Genomic DNA, 20,930 nt, shown 5'->3' on the forward strand with positions numbered 1-20,930 from the left:
ACTTTTTCCCTCTTTAGGAGGTTTTTTTCCCCTGCTTTATGCGCCCATCACTCTAGGGCTAACTTATCCTTTGTACATTGACACAATCTAATACACTTTGTGTTGTGTGCATTCTTGCTTCTTCTTCTCCAAGCTTTGTGTGCTTTCTTGCAACCCTAATTCCAACAATTGGTATCAGAGCAGGCATCGGCTCCCAGGGCTATGTCGCCAGCACCCTCCGACTCACGTTCTCCGATTGAGGTGAGCTTTCACGAGCGCTTGCAAGTCCCTATACTCTGCAAACAAGCCCATAGGGCCGTGCGTTCTCAGAATTTGCATCTGAGGTCGTTTCGGGCTCCGTTTTTGCATTTCAAGTTCTGCACAGGTGTTTTCGCCATTTATGCAGAAATTTCGACAGTGCAGTTTTCTGCAAAACAGGCATACGTGTTCTATTGTGGACCGTGCTACATAGCACAAGTTGTCTTCTGTTCAGTCTTTGCTTCATTACAGGTAGCTTTTGCATCAGTTTCAGTCAGTGGCCATGGCTGATAACAGCAATGATGTATTTCGCATGTTGTCTGCTGAAGACAAACTAGATGGAGACAGCAACTACCCACTTTGGGCATACATGATGTAGCATGTTTTGGTATATATATGGCAACAGAGACTACGTAAATGTTGAGATTTGATGTCAGTGCGTGCCAGCTATGCTATGTGCTGGCATGTTAAGTAGCAGCATGTGTGACATAAATGACCGCGTCCAGCTGGTCATAGTGTGTGGACATTAGCTAGGGTTAGTAGAGTGTGGACACAACTTATAGTGTGTCTTGTGTATTATGGATTATGGCTTTATGCATTGTGTGAGAAGGGAGATGGCTTCCCTCTATGGTTAGGGTTTGTAATATCAAATAGGGTTTGCTCCTGTGTGTGTGTCTCCTCTCCCTCTACCTGTTTTTCAACATGGTATCAGAGCCTGGTGCTCTCTATTAGGGTTTTATGAGTGAGTGAGAGAAGAGGGAGAAGAAACTGTGAAGAAAAGCTGTGAAGCTCGCCATTGATGATGTGAAGCTTGGAGCACACCGATTTCTATCAGATCTGAGAGCTTGGCCTACCAGGTAAGGTATTCTAAACATCCTTGAGTGGATTGCAGGTGATTCAAGCAGAAACAAAGCAAATTAGGGCAACCTAAAGCAAAAGAAAATTCTGGTTTTTGGAAGCTTTCCATTGAAGCTTGGAAGCGGTGATGTATGGTGAAAATAGATGCAAATCTGGCAAAGAAACATGTATGTGACAAGCAAGAATGTATTGGCAACTCATGTAGAAGTCCTATACTGATTTTGGAGCAATTTTGATGCATTTGAATGAGTGGAAATTACTGGTTTTTGAGCTCTCACAAAACAGAGAAAAGGAAGTCAAATTTTGATGAAATTGGGGCAAGTTTTTAGCAAAAATCAGAGCATTGATGGATTGTACACTTGCCTAGGTGTGTTAGGCATCTAATTACATCATCAATTAGCAACATAATCACTCCTAAATCCCTCAGCAGGCGACGCAGTCCATACAGAGAAACAGGGCAGAATTTTCATCTTTTTGATGCGAGGAGGTCGAATACCACTTGTGTGCTTGATTAATTCCACAATTGACTTAGAAATTGGTTGATACTATATATACTTGAGAAGGAGGCTACATGATTTGTTGGAGCAATTATCATCTATGGAGCTGGAAATGAGCTGATTAAACAGGCTGTCTACTGGTTGCAGAGAAACAGAGTGTGATTAATCGATCAATTACTCACTGGTCTTAAATAATTGGTCTAATTCCTTTTACATGGAGTTAGTGGACATCATTGCTAAGCTAATGAATGCTTGGTTGCTTAATTTGGACAAGGATTGAAGAAATTAGAGCAAATTTACTACTGGTTTTTCTCAAAACAGAGAAGGGGGCACGAAGGGGGTTTGACAAAATTGATATGTACTCATGTTGGTTGGTGTTGATACTCAACATTGAGGTTGTTTAGGTGTCAATGCAAGTTATCCATACTTGATTGAACCACTACATTGTAATTTGGAGTCTTGGAAAGCGTATCAAACCAGGGTATCTTGGTCTACGTGAGCCAGTTCATTACAGGTTGATTTTCTACATCAAAATTGAAGTTTGTTGACTACTTTGGAGTATCTGGAACACTCATTGGAGTATGGTTGAGCTGAGGAAGGCTTGTTTACAGATTTAGACGTGTGCGGAAGGTGTATTTGCATTGAGCAATATGTCGGATAATCCAGTAAAGATTGTGGGTGAAAAGCTCGAGAGGAAGAACTTCCAGGCATGGAAGTACAGGATCAAAAGTTTTCTGAAGGGAAAAGGTTTTTTGAATCTCATTACAGGTGCTAAGCCAGAGCCGGAACTACCCCGACAACCTACACAGCAGCAGGTTATAGCTCATAAGCAATGGTCAGAAAGAGCATTCAAAGTGTTGCATTATCTGTCTATATGTATTTTGGATGCTATGCTCATACACATACATGATGCTGAGAATCCCAAGGATGCATGGGATACATTGGTGAAGTTGTTTGATACAGACACAAGTGCTCGCAAGTCTCGGTTGCGACAACAGATTCATAATGTGAAATGAAATAGAAGGAGCATCCATGATTATGTACAAGAGATAAAGAGGTATGCAGATGCATTGGCAACAATCAATGCCCCATGCCTGATGATGATTTGGTAGACATTACCTTGCGTGGTCTCTTGACAAGGAGTATAAATATTTTGATACATCTATCTCGGTTCGGAGTACAGGTTTACAAGACTTTGATGAGTTAGTTTCACTCTTGCTTGTTGAGGAAATCAAACTCAGTGACTCCTTTCAGGATGCATCTACTAGCCATGATGATAATGGCAGAAATCAGGCTTTCTATTCCCAAAGAGGATTGATTCACATCACGTGGCCATGGTAATGGTCGTGGATGGCAGGACAAGTCACCACAACAAAATTTTCAGCCTTCATATGGTGCTAGAGGTGGTCGTGGATATACACCTCAGAGAGGCAGAGTAATCCTCGTGGTAGAGGACGTTGGCAAGGCCAACAAACATCTATGCATGATGTGGAATGCCATTACTATGGGAAATTTGGTCATATGGCACGTGATTGTTTCCGCAAACAAAATGATTTGAGAGGGAGTAGAGCACAACATCGTGGACATTATGCACAACATGGTGATGGAAATTATGCATCAAGCAATAATGATGGCAGCGCAAATCACTTGTTTGCCATGAAACATGTTGTGGGATCTATGATGACAAATGCTGAAAATAATGACACTTGGTATATGGACTCTGGAGCATCAAACCATATGACTTGTCATGGTGAATGGTTTGAGCATATGAAGCCTATGGATGTGAAAGGCTATGTGGAGACAGGAGATGATACTCAGCATGCCATTACACATGTTGGAAGTGTACCATTGGTTATGCACAATGGTCAAACAAAATCTATGTCAGATGTATTGTATGTGCCTTCTATTACAAAAAGCTTGGCCTCAGTTGGTCAAATGGTGGAACAGGGATTACAGGTTCGTTTCAACGAGCATGGTTGCTTCGTTGAGTAGTTCAAAAATGGATGTAGAGTCATTGCCAAAGGAAAGAAAGAAGGCAGGTTGTTTAAGCTGGATGCTGGAGTTCCTGAGTTAAAATCAGCCATGTTCTCTAAAAGCCGAAATGTGGTACAGGACATTGATATGTGGCATAAGAACATGTCAATATACAAAGGTTAAAGAACATGCAGGCAAGAGGCATTGTTAGTGAGCTGCCTAGATTCAAGTATGATGGGAATATGCATGTTTGTGAAGCGTGTCAGTTTGGAAAGCAGGCAAGTTTGCGGTTTCCTAGAGAAGGCAACATGAGTAGCAGGCCACTTGAGATAGTACATAGCGATGTATGGGGTCCTGCACAAAACCCATCTATTAAAGGCAGTTTATATTATGTGATATTCATTGATGATTTCAGCACAATGACATGGATTTACTTTCTCAGAGAGAAAAGTGAAGTGTTGGAAAAGTTTATGGATTTCAAAGCTTTTGCTGCAGAGAAGCAATATGGTTCTTGGATTAAATGTTTGAGGACAGATGGAGGTGGTGAATACACCTCAAATGCTTTTGAGCATTTCTTGAGAAAGCATGGCATAAGAAGACAATTAACTTGTAGGTATACACCTCAGCAAAATGGTGTTGCTGAGAGAAAGAATAGAGTCATTTGTGAAGCGACTAGGGAGATGCTCAATGAAAAGAGCATGCGAGATTATTATTGGGCAGAAGCTTGTGCTACCGCGGTGTATATACTTAATAAGACACCTACAGCAGCCATACATGGAAGTACGCCAGAGATGCGGCTTACAGGTTTTAGGCCAGACATTGGACACCTCAAAGTTTTTGGATGCATAGCTTATGTACATGTGCATGATGAGAGAAGGAGGAAGTTGGATCCTAATGCAGAAAAGTGTGTATTTGTTGGATATGCACAGGATCGTAAGGCATACAAATGTTACAATCCACAAACTAGGCAAGTGGTTATCTCACGAGATGTGGTGTTTGATGAGCTTGCTAGTTGGTACAAAGCAAAGGATGAGGGTGTCATTGATTCACTTGAAGCTGATGTGCATGTGAACTTGCCACAAGCAAGTTCTACTTCTACTTCTATGTCTGGGCCAGCAGAGGCTGAGAGTAGCACTGTACGTCCATGGTCAGGACGCTTGAGACATGAGAGTGTGAGCACTGGGAGTAGTGCTATGGATAAAGGAAAGAAAACGATTGAAGGAATTGGAATTACAGGTTATGAGTCATCAAGTTCAGAGAGTTTGGATGAGGAACTTGGTATACCCGTTTTACGCACACCTGGTGCAAGGCAGGATAGATATGTGCCACCACATACTAGAGTGACAGGTGTTCAGAGTGATCCGCATGCATTGCGGAGATCCCTAAGGGTCAAATATCCAGTTGACATGTTGACATATCATGATTTTGCTATGCATTATGCATATATAACTTTCTTGGTGAAGCATGTGGAACCTACATGCTCTACATAAGCTATTGGAAAGCATGTATGGGAGAAAGCAATGGATGTTGAGATGGACGCATTGGTTCATAATGACACATGGGATTTGGTTGCATTACCACAGGACAAAAATGTCATTGGTCATAAATGGGTTTATAAAGTGAAATGCAAGTCACATGGTTCCATTGAGCGACATAAAGCAAGATTGGTAGCTAAGGGTTATACACAAACCCAAGGCTTGGACTATGATGAAACATTTAGTCCAGTGGCAAAGATGGGAACAGTGAGAGCAGTCATTGCTATGGCTACAGCAAATGGTTGGGAAATGCATCAAATGGATGTGAAAAATGCATTTCTAAATGGTGATCTACAAGAAGTGTATATGGCACATCTAGAAGGGTATGTACACCCAAAGTATCCCACTCATGTATGCAGATTGAAGAAGGCTTTATATGGTCTGAAGCAAGCACCTCGTGCTTGGAGTGATAAGATGAGCAGATATCTTATCTCCCTTGGATTTCAGGTTTCTACAGCAGATTCTTCACTCTATGTGAAGAAAACAGATCATGGGATTGTTTTACTTGTCATCTTTGTGGATGACTTGATTATCACACGTGATCATGGTACAAATGTGATGCATGTCAAGAAAGCATTGAGCGGGCAGTTTGACATGAAAGACTTGGGTGCGTTGAGATACTTTCTTGGAATTGAACTGATCAAAGACCATGCAGGTACATGGTTAGTGCAACGCCAATATGCATTGGATATGTTGGCAAAATATGGCATGACAGGGTGTAAGCCTATGAGTACACCTTTGGAGCAGAATGTGAAGTTGCGGGCTGATTTTGGTGAGGAGTTGGATGATCCATCTATGTACAGAAAGATGGTTGGTAGTCTCATTTACATGACTATCACACGCCCGGATTTGAGTTATGCTATGGGGCTAGTAAGCTAGTTTATGTAGAGCCCCAGAAAACCTCATTTGGATGTAGTGAGACGCATTATGCGGGCTGATTTTTGGTGAGGAGTTGGATGATCCATCTATGTACAGAAAGATGGTTGGTAGTCTCATTTACATGACTATCACACGCCCGGATTTGAGTTATGCTGCGGGGCTAGTAGGCCAGTTTATGCAGAGCCTTAGAAAACCTCATTTGGATGCAGTGAGACGCATTATGCGATATGTCAAGACCACTGCACATTATGGTCTTCTTTATGAGCATGGTAAAGGCTTGGATATACATGGCTACACAAATGCTGATTGGACAGGTAGCTCATATGACAGGAGGTCTACTAGTGGTTATGCCTTTACACTTGGAAGTGCCGTGGTGCGTTAGAGTAGCAAGAAGCAACCTACAGTTGCTTTATTCAGTACAGAGGCTGAATACAGGGGTGCAACCACTGCTACTTGTGAAGGAATATGGTTAAAGAATCTCTTGGCAGATTTGGGTGAGCCTATTGATGGAAAGGTTGTCATTCATTGTGACAACATGATCAGCATACAGTTAGCCAAGAATCGAGTGTTTCATGCACGGACCAAGCACGTAGAGGTCCATTATCACTTTGTCAGAGAGAAAGTGCTAGATGGTACAGTGGATCTACAGTAAGAGCAGGTGGCAGACATCTTTACAAAGCCACTTAGCAGGGAGAAGTTTGAGTACTTCTGTACTATGTTGGGAGTACGTGGGATGAGCTTGAGGGGGAGTGTTGAGAGCTTTGATAGCCCAAGCTTATCTACATCTTCATCTATGGCAGTACATCATGAGCTTGAGAGGGACTGTTGAGATTCAAGCTCGATGTCAGTATGTGCCAGCTATGCTATGTGCTGGCATGCTAAGTAGCAGCATGTGTGAGACATAAATGACCACATCCAACTAGTTACAGTGTGTGGACATTAGCTAGGGTTAGTAGAGTGTGGACACAACTTATAGTGTGTCTTGTGTATTATGGATTATGGCTTTATGCATTGTGTGAGAAGGGAGATGGCTTCCCTCTATGGTTAGGGTTTGCAATATCAATTAGGGTTTGCTCCTATGTGTGTGTCTCCTCTCCCTCTACCTGTTTTCCAACAGTAAATACCTCTCATAGTATTTATTACAACTAATAATTACCTCTCATGGTATGGGAATAGCAGTAACTCCATGGTTTGGAAAAATGAGCAAATGAAAGCCATTGTATAATGTGCTTCCTCATTACACTAATTTGCATGGTTTTGCATCCCTTTCCCTTTCCCCATGGGCCCCTGAGTTTATATTTTTCACACCATTTGCACTTCATGTACAGGTCTTTACTTTCAACAACTAAACTAAGAAAGGTATACTTTCTGTACCATTTCTGTACTTCGTTTGAAATTTTCTTAACCACTCTTTCTTTTCTCTACTTTCCGCACCTTCTCTTGCATTACATTCTCAAGCATACCAAGAAATTCCATGTCCTGCAGTTTGCAAGTGGCCCGCACAGAACCATCCTTTGGAAATGCAGAATGCTGCATTTTGCCCAAAATACAGCCTTCACAAACATGTTTCAATGGTGCCTCAAGAGGGGGCAATGAAGCAACCATATCAAATTTCTGCAAACGCAGCAAACTAGCAAAGTTCAGATGACCAAAACGAGCATGCCATAGTTTTGCATCTGAAACTGCTTTTTCATCAGAAACTGCATTTGCTGAATCTTCGACACACTTGTCATAAGAATTGAGCCTATACAGCCCACGAAACAAGGTGCCAGATACAATAATCGTATCACCAGAAGTCAAATCATGAACAGTACATCTGTCATCCACAAATTCGACTACAAGTCCAAGTCTAGCAAGCGCAGAGACAGACAATAGATTCTTTTTTATCCCTGGCACATACAAAGCATCTGCAAGTGTGAAAGCGCTGCCATTTGCAGCAGTAAGCATAATTTTACCAATGCCCTTCACTGGGTAAGAAGCATTATTGGCACATGTGACAGTATTCCCATTAGGGACAGCCTCAAGAGAAGTGAACATATCACGATGCGAGGTAATGTGCTTTGTAGCACCACTGTCAAAATACCAAACATGAGAGTCAATAGAAACTGCCAAACATGCATCATGTACAGATGGGTCATATTGGCAATACACGCTAAACGCCCATTCTGTATCCTGCACAACATTTACAGAATCTGCATTTGTAGAAGCATCCGCTGTTGTGGCTGCATTTGACTCTTTCTTCTTTGCCTCTTTAGCCTTTAGCTTAGGGAAATTCTTAATGACACGATCATTTGCCTTACAATAGTTGCACCTGGTCTTTTTCTTGCCTTTATCAAGAGCCTTCTCAGACTTATTGTTGCTACCTGTGGAAGGAGAAGAAGTTGCAGTCCTACTAATAGGAGAAGAAACAGTGGAAGGGGCTGCCTTACCACTTCTTCTCTGCTGTTGGGCAGCAATAAATGCTTGATGCCTGGCCTTGTTTTGCCTGGACTGCGCTTCTTACAAGAGCTTGTTGACTAAAGTATCATACTTGACAGCATCAGGTCTGTCCTCATTAAGAAGTCTCCACGTAGAAGCAAAAGTCTGATATGTCTCAGGTAAAGCATCAAGAACAGTCTGCACAAGAGAATGATCAGGAATAATCTCACCTGCAGAAATCAACTGTTCTTTGAGATCTTTAATCTCAGCAAGAAAAACATTCATGTCATCATCTTCTTGCATAATCTTCAATTCTAGCTCTTTACGCAGTTAAGCGATTTTTACCTCGTTACGACATGCATACAAACCAGCTAGAATATCCCAAGCCTGTTTTGTTGTTTTAGCTGAACGAATATGTGGGGTGATGTTACGTTTGACAGAAAGTGCAATCAAGGCATGAGCCTGCGCATCTTTACCATCCCAACAAGCTTGTTCAGCAGTGGGTAAAACAGCAGCAATAGTAGAGCTGCTAGAACCTGCAACATCCTCAACAGATCCTACATCCACAGAACCTGGACGTACATCCGTACCCTGCACAATGTTCCACACTCCTTTTGGCAGTGATGTGTGTGAACACACTTAGGACCGCCGGGGCACTTTTTTCCTCTTTAGGAGGTTTTTTCCCCCGGCTTGTATATACGCCCATCCTTCTAGGGCTAACTTATCTTTGTACATTGACACAATCTAATACACTTTGTGTTGTGTGCATTCTTGCTTATTCTTCTCCAAGCTTTGTGTGCTTTCCTGCAACCCTAATTCCAACAATTGGTATCGCTACACCGCCAGCACCCTCCGACTCACGTTCTCCGATTGAGGTGAGCTTTCACAAGCGCTTGCAGGTTCTCAGAAATCGCATCTGAGGTCGTTTCGGGCTCTGTTTTCGCATTGCAAGTTCTGCACAGGTGTTTTCGTCATTTTCTGCAGAAATTTTGACAGTGCAGTTTTCTGCAAAATAGGCATACGTATTCTATTGTGGACCGTGCTACTACATAGCACGAGTTGTTTTCTGTTCAATCTTTGCTTCATTACAGGCAGCTTTTGCATCACTTTCAGTCAGTGGCCATGGCTGATAACAACAATGATGTATTTCGCATGTTGTCTGCTGAAAGACAAACTGGATGGAGACAGCAACTACCCACTTTGGGCATACATGATGCAGTATGTTTTGGTTGCAAAAGGAGTGTGGAACATTGTGCAGGGTATGGATGTACATCCAGGTTCTTTGGATGTAGGATCTATTGAGGATGTTGCAGGTTCTAGCAGCTCTACTGTTGTTGCTGTTTTACCTAATGCTGAACAAGCTCATTGGGATGGTAAAGATGCGCAAGCTCATGCCTTGATTGCACTTTCTGTCAAACGTAACATCACCCCACATATTCGTTCAGCTAAAACAACAAAACAGACTTGCGATATTCTAGCTGGTTTGTATGCAGGTCATAACGAGGCAAAAATCTCTTACCTGCGTAAAGAGCTAGAATTGAAGATTATGCAGGAAGATGACGACATGAATGTTTTTCTTGCTGAGATTAAAGATCTCAAAGAACAGTTAATTTCTACAGGTGAGATTATTGCTGATCATTCTCTTAGACTGTTCTTGATGCTTTACCTGAGACATATCAGACTTTTGCTTCCACGTGGAGACTTCTTACTGAGGACAGACCTGATGCTGTCAAGTATGATACTTTAGTCAACAAGCTCTTGCAAGAAGCACAGTCCAGGCAAAACAGGGCCAGGCAGCGTGTAGTTGATCAAGCATTTATTGCTGCCCAGCAGCAGAGAAGAAGTGGTAAGGCAGCCCCTTCCACTGTTTCTTCTCCTATTAGTAGGTCTGCAACTTCTTCTCCTTCCACACGTAGCAACAATAAGTCTGAGAAAGCTCTTGATAAAGGCAAGAAAAAGACCAGGTGCAACTATTGTAAGGCAAATGATCATGTCATTAAGAATTTCCCTAAGCTAAAGGCTAAAGAGGCAAAGAAGAAAGAGTCAAATGCAGCCACAATAGCGGATGCTTTTACAAATGCAGATTCTGTAAATGTTGTGCAGGATACAGAATGGGCGTTTAGCGTGTATTGCGAGTATGACCCATCTGTACATAATGCATGTTTGGCAGTTTCTATTGACTCTAATGTATGGTATTTTGACAGTGGTGCTACAAAGCACATTACCTCGCATCGTGATATGTTCACTTGTCTTGAGGATGTCTCTAATAGGAATACTGTCACATGTGCCAATAATGCTTCTTACCCAGTGAAGGGCGTTGGTAAAATTATGCTTACTGCTGCAAATGGCAGCGCTTTAACACTTTCAGATGCTTTGTATGTGCCAGGGATAAAGAAGAATCTATTGTCTATCTCTGCGCTTGCTAGACTTGGACTTGTAGTCAAATTTGTGGATGACAGATGTACTGTTCATGATTTGACTTCTGGTGATACGATTATTGCATCTGGCACCTTGTTTCGTGGGATGTATAGGCTCAATTCTTATGACAAGTGTGTGGAAGATTTGGCAAATGCAGTTTCTGATGAAAAGGCAGTTTCAGATGCAAAACTATGGCATGCTCGTTTTGGTCATCTGGACTTTGGTAGTTTGCTGCGTTTGCAGAAATTTGATATGGTTGCTTTATTGCCCCCTCTTGAGGCACCATTGAAACATGTTTGTAAAGGTTGTATTTTGGGCAAAATGCAGCGTTCTGCGTTTCCAAAGGATGGTTCTGTGCGGGTCACTCGCAAATTGCAACTTGTACATAGTGATGTATGTGGGCCTATGCAAACTCCGTCATTTGGTAAACACTTGTACTTCATGACTTTCATTGATGATTACTCAAGGCATGCATGGGTATATCCACTGAAGGCAAAGTCCGAATGTTTTTGTGCTTCAAACAATTTTTTCTTATGGTTGAAAATGTATCCAATTGTATTGTGGGTACCCTCCGTTTTGATCGAGGGGGGGAGTACATGTCTAAAGAGTTTAATGCATTTCGGGCTAGTCGTGGGATAAAACACCAATGTACAGTGCCGTATACCCCTCAGCAAAATGGTGTTGCTGAGAGGAAAAACAGGTCACTTATGGAGATGGCACGATGTATGGTCAAAAGCCAAGCTTTGCCACATGCGTTTTGGCTTGAGGCTGTCATGTGTGTTGCATATGTACTCAACAGGTGTCCCACTAAGGCCTTGCAGTCTATTACTCCATACGAAGCTTGGCATGGCAGGAAGCCTTCTATTGGTCACTTGCGTGTCTTTGGTTGCTTGGCCTATGCTTTAGTGCCTGTGCAACAACGCAGAAAATTGGATGATAAGGCTGTCAAATGCATTTTTATTGGCTACAGTGCTGAGAGCAAGGGTTACAGATTGTATCATCCGTAGTCAAAGCGTATCTTGATTAGTCGAGATGTTGTTTTTGTGGAAGATGCTGTGTAGTCTTTGTTATCATGTACCAAAGAGACACGTGTGAGCTCACGGGATGTATTTGATATGTTGTTGCCTCTGTTTTTTACAGGTGGGAATTCAAATGTAAGTCCTAATGAGGCAAATATTCAACCTATGCAGATATCAAACGACATCATAGATCAGCCCATTTCTGATGCAGATTTACAGGATGTAATTTCTGAGGATAGGGCTGAAAATGAGCAGGCTAGAGGTATGCCTAAATGGCTAGTGCAAACCTTGCGTGATAGTAAAATTGATGCACCTATATCTAGTCGTACTCGTTCAGGTTTTCAGCATGCCTCTTATGCATCAGATTGTTATGCTTTGGCTGTGTCTAGTATGTGTGAAGAGGAAGAACCTCTTTCATTTGATGAGGCACAAAAATCAGAAAATTGGTTGGCTGCAATGCAAAGTGAATACGATGCTATAATGAAGAATGGTACATGGTCTTTATGTGATTTGCCTATTAATAAAAAGGCCATTGGATGTAAGTGGATTTTTAAGTTGAAACGAAAGCCAGATGGCAGTGTTGATTGCTATAAGGCTAGACTTGTTGCAAAGGGTTATGCTCAAGAAAAGGGCATTGATTTTGATGAGACCTTTGCTCCCACTTGTCGTATGACTACCATTCGTAGCATTTGTGCATTGGCAGCTCATAATGGTTGGAATTTACATCAGTTGGACATAAAGACTGCATTCTTGAATGGAGATTTCAATGAGGAGGTGTATGTATCGCAGCCTCGTGGTTTTGTTCAAAGAGGGCAGGAAAACAAAGTGTGCAGGTTGAAAAAGGCTTTATATGGTTTAAAGCAAGCTCCACGAGCTTGGTATGAAAAGATACATGCATATTTGACTGCACATGGATTTCAGAGTAGTCCAACAGAAAGCACTTTGTATGTTAAACGTGTGGATGGTGTACATCTAATCATTGCTCTCTATGTCGATGACATGCTGCTCACAGGACCAAATGAGAGTCATATTGCTGATTTTAAGGCTGATTTGAATGCCTCTTTTGAGATGTCAGATTTGGGGCATTTGCATCATTATTTGGGGATACAATTTAAGCAGTGTGATGGAGGTATTGCTTTGTGTCAGACAAAGTATATTGAGACATTGTTGCGGAGATTTGGCAAGACTGCAAGCCTATTGCTGCTCCAACAGGTCTGAAGTTGAGTCTTCATGATGCTGGAGATCACTTTGATGTCACACTCTATCAGACAGCTATTGGTTGCCTCATTTATGTATGCATTACGAGACCGAACATTCAGTTTGCAGTCTCATAGGTGAGCAGGTTTATGCATAGCCCAAGGTCTCAGCATTGGAAGGCAGTTAAACGCATCTTTCGCTACTTGAGTGGCACCATACATCTTGGGTTGTTTTATTCCAAGGGGGGATCGTTGCTGCCAGATTTACATGCTTTTTTGGACTCAGATTGGGCTGGTTGCTATGACACAAGAGTGTCCACAAGTGGTTTTTGTTTCATGCTCGGTAGCTCATGCATATTTTGGTTGAGCAAGAAGCAACCTACTGTGGCCACTTCTAGTTGTGAAGCTGAGTACAGGGCAGCTTTCACAGCTACGGTCGAGTGTGTGTGGCTCAGACGGCTTATGGCTGACTTGGGTGTTGGACAGGAGTCTGCCACTTCTATCTTCACTGACAGTTCGAGCGCATTGGTAGTCGCGAGAAATCCAGTTTTTCATGCTCGTACAAAGGACATTGAGGTGCATTATCACTATGTCAGGGAGAGACTCTCACCAGGAGAGATCAGCTTGGCTTATGTGCCAACATAGGACAACCTCGGCGATCTTTTCACAAAGGCGCTTCCTCGTGATGAGAAGTTCGAAGCTTTCCGTAAAGCTTTGGGCTTGCTCCCCTTTGTGGACTGATCTACTTCGGGCATGGCACTCCCCTATACATGAGTGCCAGCTCTCGTTCACACCATCACTCCCAGGGGAGATTTGTTGCCATATATATATATAGGCAGTGATGTGTGTGAACACACTTAGGACCGCCGGGGTACTTTTTTCCTCTTTAGGAGATTTTTCCCCCCAGCTTGTATATACGCCCATCCTTCTAGGGCTAACTTATCTTTGTACATTGACACAATCTAATACACTGTGCTGTGTGCATTCTTGCTTCTTCTTCACCAAGCTTTGTGTGCTTTCCTGCAACCCTAATTCCAACAGTCTCTTAATGTGCTAACTTCTTGGTTGTTATCTTTCTCTTATCTCCCATTGGAGTTTAGTTGCAATAGACATTAAACATCACAAGCCATTCTCTCAAAATCAACCAACCACGAGAATGAAAAATTGTATACCTCTAAAACATTGGTTTCTTAACTAACTTTTTGTAGGATTGCAAAGAGGTTAATAGCAATGATCAAGGATTGCTTGATTACATCAACAATGCAATACTTAAGATTGAAGGTAATTTTCCACTTATCCTTTACACTTGTCTTTCAAATTAAAGGTTCCCATACAACAAGATGAACACTCTTGTGGATGGAGAGTTCTCTTGAATGCCCAACTTCTTATATATTTCTTATTCCTTAACATTAGTGGGAGGCTATAAGTAAGAATTGACAATCTTCTTAGTTCTTCTTTATTTTACAAGTCTTACATTAACATATGTAAACTTATAGATTTACTGTGTATGATGTGTAGTCCACAACGCCAACGAGTAAGAAAACACAGCCAAAGGAGTAGCCAATGGAGAAGCCACCGGAGATGCCATCAGACAACGAGCAACCAATAGAGGAGCTAGAGTTTGAGGGAGCAAAGCCAATGAAGAATGAGTCAGCAATGCTAACTAACAAACTAGCCAAAAAATGTTTGCATCTCAGCCTACAAAAGAATAGCTCATGTAACAACGTCCACTAGAAATTTCAAAAACATCACATGAAATTGAAGTAATTTTTTATGCTTACAATTTTGTCTTGGTAATAAGGAGTATCAATTTGAACACACAAGCGATGCGAAAAAGAATTATGCATGCAGTATATCTTTATAAGTTAGTAACGCATACTTACAAATTGATTTTTTTCTGCTCAGTTTGTTGCAATTGGAATAATGTGCCCAGTGGCATTATTGATAGCTTTGCATTTCATGAAAAGTTCTTCTTGTCTTTTAGGTACATGTTATTAAAGAAATTTTAAGAGCAAGTTACATGAGTATAACAAGAAGTAACCATGTTTAACAATTATATGTAACTATATACCTTTCGATTGTATACTTGAAAGAAAAATTTATAAGGAACCTCTATGTCTTCTTCATTCTACAAGTCAATTCTAAGTTGTGCCAAAAGGAACATTTTTGTCTAATGGAAATCAGTGTCATATTCTCATCATTGATTAGAACATGGATATCCACTAGTGGATTATCTAAAAAATTATTTGAGTTATGATCGAAAGGAACCAACTATCCAACCATAGTGTGCCATTGACTATCGTAGAAAGATAAGAAATTTTGAGTCTCTATCATATATTTATATATCTACACAATAGTGAATCTAAGTGGACTCGACATTCTACAACATTTTCTACGTTATTTTTCCATCCTTGCTCTAAGAACTCGAAATCAAGATTCTTGTTGCAAATGAATATAGTATTTGTTATTCAAACATCTGAATCTGACATTCATAGGCATATTTTTATTTTTATTTGTCAAGTGGCTATTTGTGGTTTCGTTGACTATTGTACTTCTTGCAATAGCTTGCATCTAAAGCTCTCACTAGTAAGCACCTCTTTCATCCATTTCTTATTTTGCGAAGATCGAAAATCCTTTCCATGATGAGACGAACTCGTTTAAATCAAAGCTTCTACCACAGTTATGTTTTTGTAGAAGAACCAAGCTTTCTTTCTCAATATTTGTAGGGATCCAGTTATTATCTTTGTCTAACGTATTTGATATAGAAATAGAGGTGATTGAAGATAAGGGTTAAAGAGGATGTAACATTATTAGAGTAATATAAAATCTAATCTTGAATACACAAACAAGAAAGAGAAAATAGATACATAGATGGGAAGAAGGAAGAGTTAAAGATGAATGAAGAAGAGTAATGATATTCAATACATAAGTTTTCATTAAATCTCACATAGGTATTATGTGTAAATGTGTTTCAAGTAAAGCTCATGCATTACTTTCTAATTAAAGTCTTGAATTTCTATATTCAAGCGTACTTTTGGAACATATTTGGTGCTCTATATATATTATAATTTAGTGAGTTTTGTGGTAATTGATTAAGTAAAAAATAGAAAACTTTTGTTATAGATGCCTTTCTCCTATTGGTATAGGGCTCTTTTCTCTTTAAAATGAAATGGCCCAAAAATGGCCTCCCAAGTTCCCTAATGCTTCCCCACCCTTGCAAAGTTTCATCACCATTTAACAACATTTGGGTATGGCATGTTGTTTTTTAAAGGCATCTAGAGCACTAGGAGATTTGATAAATGAACATTGGATACCTATTGACGGTTGGGAATGTCATTCAATGGCCATAAAACTTTGTAATAATGTGGGTTATGGCTCCCTACACCTTTGTAAAGTTTCATCACGATCAAATTACTTTTGGGTATATATGATGGCATGGGTTTTTTTAAAGACATCTCGAGCACTAGGAGATTCGAAAAATGGTTATTGGGTACCTATTGACTGTTATGAATGTCATTTAATGGCCATAAAACTTTGTAATAATGTGGGTTAGGTCTCCCCACACCTTTGTAAAGTTTCATGGCCATTAGATAACATTATGGTATGACGATATAGGAAAGTGCATGATTTTTAGGGACCTCTCGAACAAGACATCTCGAACAAGAGGAGACTATAAAAATAGGCACTTCACACCTACTGTGAACACCGGTATGTTCTCGGTGACGATAAAACTTTGTGAGATATGGGTTGGATATTGCCCCACACCCTTATTTACAAGTGGCATGGCCATCGAATGTCTTATTACATTAGGGTCTTCTGTGGTAAGGCCTAAAGTTTTTAATGCAGTAAGGTCTCATGTTGCTGCACGACATGTTCCTCAAATTTAGTTACAGTAATGAGAGTGTTTCTCTGTTCGAGTCTATGAGAGGCACTCTAAAGCATTGTTAGACTTTGGCTCAAAAAACAAATAAAATTATGCAACCATTCAAGATTGGGATATGATGTACTACATAATACATCATTCTATTAATGAAACCAACCGGCCATATATTGAAATAGCTAACATTGTGGGTGTCTCTATTGAAATAGTTTTTTGCTAGTCATTGACAACTTCCAGTCCCATTGGTTATGCTGAACTATGATTTAGCTTGTTACTTCTCTAGTATTCCTTTTCAGCAAGACCATGTTTGAGCATCACACTAGTCTGGTGAAAGAAAAACCACTTATATGGCTTTTTTGACACTTTTGAATTTTTTTAAATTATTTTCTAATTTAATTTTCAAAGAGAATCCTTCGAGAAAGATAACAGTTGGAAAAATTTAGAAAGAGCCTAAATAGCTTTTGGAAGTCTATAACATCTAAAAGTATTTTAGAGCGAATCACCAATACCATGAAAACTTGAGTTATACACAAGTGTTTAATTTTTATGAATATCATGCCAAAGCTAACAACTATTCAAGCTTCTGCAAATCAAGCATGTTGAGAATTGGTTTTTTAAGAACACCAAAATTTTAAAAAATAACTAAAATTTTGGTTAAACAATTGCTGAAATTTCTCTTTAAAGCGATTAGACGCACTTGGATGAAAGTTTCAATACTCTTCAGCATCATGTACAGACTGTATGTCAAAGTTAGATAGATAAATTTGAGCCAGAAAAGTAGCTCAATCATAAGAGTAGTGTCAAGGATATGAGGGACATTGAACACGTGGTGGAGGTAAGTAGTTACAGAGTGATGTGAAGTGGTCTAGCTAGAACCCAAGAGCTGAACAATCTCACATTCTTTGTTGTTGCCAACAATTTGTTGCGATATGATAGGTCTCAAATTAACATGCTGAGGTGAAGCAGTCAGGCCGCCTTGAGTATAGCTTCCCACCACCTCGTCCACTAGCATCCACTTAGATTGGATCCCCTTCAATTCGTCGTACACCTCTTTCATCGTAGGCCTTTGATCGCCCTCCATAGCCAAGCAATGAACTGCTAGCTCTGCAACATCCTGGATGGATGGAAAGACATTGGTATTAGTGCTTAATAACCTTGAGTCGATGAGGTTTGTGATGTTGCCAGTTCTAAAATAAGTTCGAAAGTGGTGGGCGAGTATGCCTAGCTGTGTGCCAAGGTCTGCTGGCATAGAGGTGATGAGCTCAAGCAAGACAACACCAAAACTGTAAACATCACTTTTGTGAGTGAATTGGCAACTAAGGTGGTACTCAGGATCGAGGTAGCCATGGGTGCCCACCACTACGGCGAAGGTGAGGTGGGTGGCACCTGAAGTGAGGAAACATGAGGCACCAAAGTCGGCCACCTTTGGGTTATAGGATTTGTCGATGAGGATGTTGGCGGACTTTATGTCTCGATGAAGAATGGGTGGACTCATCTTGTGGAGATAAGTGAGTGCCTTTGCGGTGTCCACCGCTATGTGAAGCCTCCTTGCCCAGCTTGAGCTTAGCAAGCTGCTTTTGGCATCTTTACCTGGATGCAAGTGATCCCATACTGTCCCATTCTCTACAAATTCATACACAAGAAGGGGCACCCGGGTTTCTACACAACAACCCAATAGCCGAACAACATTATCATGTGTGGTCTTCCCTAAGAAGAGTATCTCGAACACAAAGGACTTCATTAATTCCTCTTCCCTGTCTGCATCCTCCATGTGCTTGGCCTTCTTGATCGCCACCTTGCCATGACTGGGTAGGTTGCCCCAATACACCGTGCCAAAGCCTCCCTTTCCGAGCTCATGCTCATGCGAAAAGTTCTTGGTGGCTCTCTTGAGGTCATCTTCCGAGAATAACATGGAGTGCAACTGGTCGCCTCCATTGCGACGGAAATTTGCCATTCTTTGTTGCTTCAGTTTGTAAGCTCGCCTTGATCCGCAAGCGACGACAATGAGTGCGATGAGAATGAGGGCCCCACCCAGACCTCCTGCGCACCATGAATCATGGCGATGTTAAGACCTTCAATATCGATTATCAGTTTAATTTGGGGATCATAAATAGCAATTTAGCGATCGAAATTCAATCGCGTGAAGGTATAACAGAGGGGCTTTTGCTTACCGAGGATGATCGGAACGAATAAAGACACTCGTACAGCTGCAGTGAACCACGAGGTTAAGTGAAATTCGTAAACTTTTTGGCCAAATTGTAACTAAAATGTATATAAATTTGAAGGTTTTGAAAATCGATACTTAAATATATACACGTAATACTGCTAATTTTGCAGTAATTCATTGTAACTGTTTACAGGTTTTCGTGAAGACTGCGAAGGTCGGTTAGGTTTAAGGTATTTACCTTTACAGCTGCTTCCTTGTTTGTAGCCATCCCCACTGTACCCCTCGTTGCATTTGCAAGTATAACTGCGCCGCGTTGACACATTTGCACAGTACTGCAGCCCATCGCACGCATAAGCAGGCAGTGATGAAACATAAACACACTCCGCGTTCTCAGAGCACTGATAATCATTCTTTCCCCTCATCGTGGAGCAGTTCTCCGAATCATCCAGTGGGACAGCCCATATTATGGACAGAGCCCATGATACGGATAATTGATATACCCCGCTGGCCTGAGTTGCTTCTCCGATGCCGCTATCAAGCTTGTCTTCGTTTAGGGCTATAGTGCTGTCGGAGAACCCCATCACCTGTACCTCTCCCGTGGTGGCCGTGCCCGGTACATAATACGGCACCGTGGCATTGCTTAAAATACTGGATTTGTAGCACGACATCTCAAATGGATATGATACATTCCAAGTGCCGGCAGCAGCTACCAAATTCAGACTGCTGCACGCCCAGTAGCCCATCAGGAACAACCCAAAAGAGATTCGGCTGAGAAAGCCGGAGGCGAAGATCGCCATGGATATGTAACTAGAGCAAACGCTGAATGTTTGAAAACCCTACCCAATCAGTCAAATCTCAAAACTGAAACGAGGAACTGTGCCTGTGTCGAGTAGCTCGGGACGACCTTTTAAGGAACCACCGTGTGCCGTGAGCCGTCGCCTACGGCCGCCTGTGATTTTGACCTTCTGTGAGGCGCTTTTGGCCAGTCTTTTAAAGGATTGAAAGGAATCAGGATTTCTATTTCTAGGGAAGGCCATTTCAAAAACTGGCAGCAATTCCTAGGACACATCAACCAAACTTCACAACGAAGCTACCCCACCCGAATGATGCTATCTTCTGATATTGCTCACGAGTGTGTGTGGGTTGTGGTGTTTATAAAAGGACATGCTGGACTTTGAGGAGTCCTCTAGTCAACTAGAAATTAGTTGCATAAATTTTCAAAAAAACTAACCAAAATTTGAGCGCTAGAAAGTCAGGAGAAGGTCAGGGGAAGGAACTAGTGTTGCCAACTAGCAACTGTGATTTTGTCATTAGAGAAAAGGAGTGAGAATATCAATAATTTGTTTAAACCAAATTGTATCTTCACCTTTATACTAATCTTTCAATACAAGATTTAAACTCTGTGTGTTACATCTAGAAGGACGGATATTAGGATAAAGACCTCTTAAGATCCTCCTTGGAGCTCTACAATTCTTTGCATTATCCATTACTATCTAAACTACATTCTCACTAGCTATATCCTCTATAACATCAGCAGTAATTTATGTTCCCGTCTTGATTTCACTTGAGCTATCAACAACCTTTATGAAAGTTTCTCCTCACAGACACACAACCATCATATTTATTAAAGATTGGCATTGCACATTGGACCATCCATCAATAATAATAGTACATAACGATAAATTTTTCAATATCATCTTGTCAAAACAATCTCTCATCGTGCATAACATTTATCTAATAGGGTATTTCTAATATTATGAAATGATGGTAGAGAAAAGACTGTCCCAAACTCACTTGTTTTTTCATGCAAGCTTCCAATGATCACTATCGACCAAGTCCATCTACGCATCTT

The 20,930-nt window shown here is 41.0% G+C and overlaps 1 protein-coding gene across 1 annotated transcript; it reads right to left on the bottom strand.

Annotated features, from left to right (window-relative positions):
* Positions 1–17,588: 17,588 nt before the first annotated feature.
* LOC147623342 (putative wall-associated receptor kinase-like 16) lies at positions 17,589–20,176 on the bottom strand. Its single transcript, XM_086821844.1, has 3 exons — positions 19,317–20,176; positions 19,083–19,118; positions 17,589–18,951 (listed from the first exon to the last, which is right to left on the bottom strand). Exons 1-3 carry the CDS (start codon positions 19,873–19,875, stop codon positions 17,777–17,779), a joined length of 1,770 nt encoding a protein of 589 aa, XP_086677970.1. The 5' UTR covers positions 19,876–20,176; the 3' UTR covers positions 17,589–17,776.
* Positions 20,177–20,930: the final 754 nt, after the last annotated feature.

This window comes from Cibotium barometz, chromosome 27 (genome assembly GCF_041138505.1).
Source record: "Cibotium barometz isolate CiBa-2024 chromosome 27, ASM4113850v1, whole genome shotgun sequence".
Taxonomy (NCBI): Eukaryota; Viridiplantae; Streptophyta; class Polypodiopsida; order Cyatheales; family Cibotiaceae; genus Cibotium; species Cibotium barometz.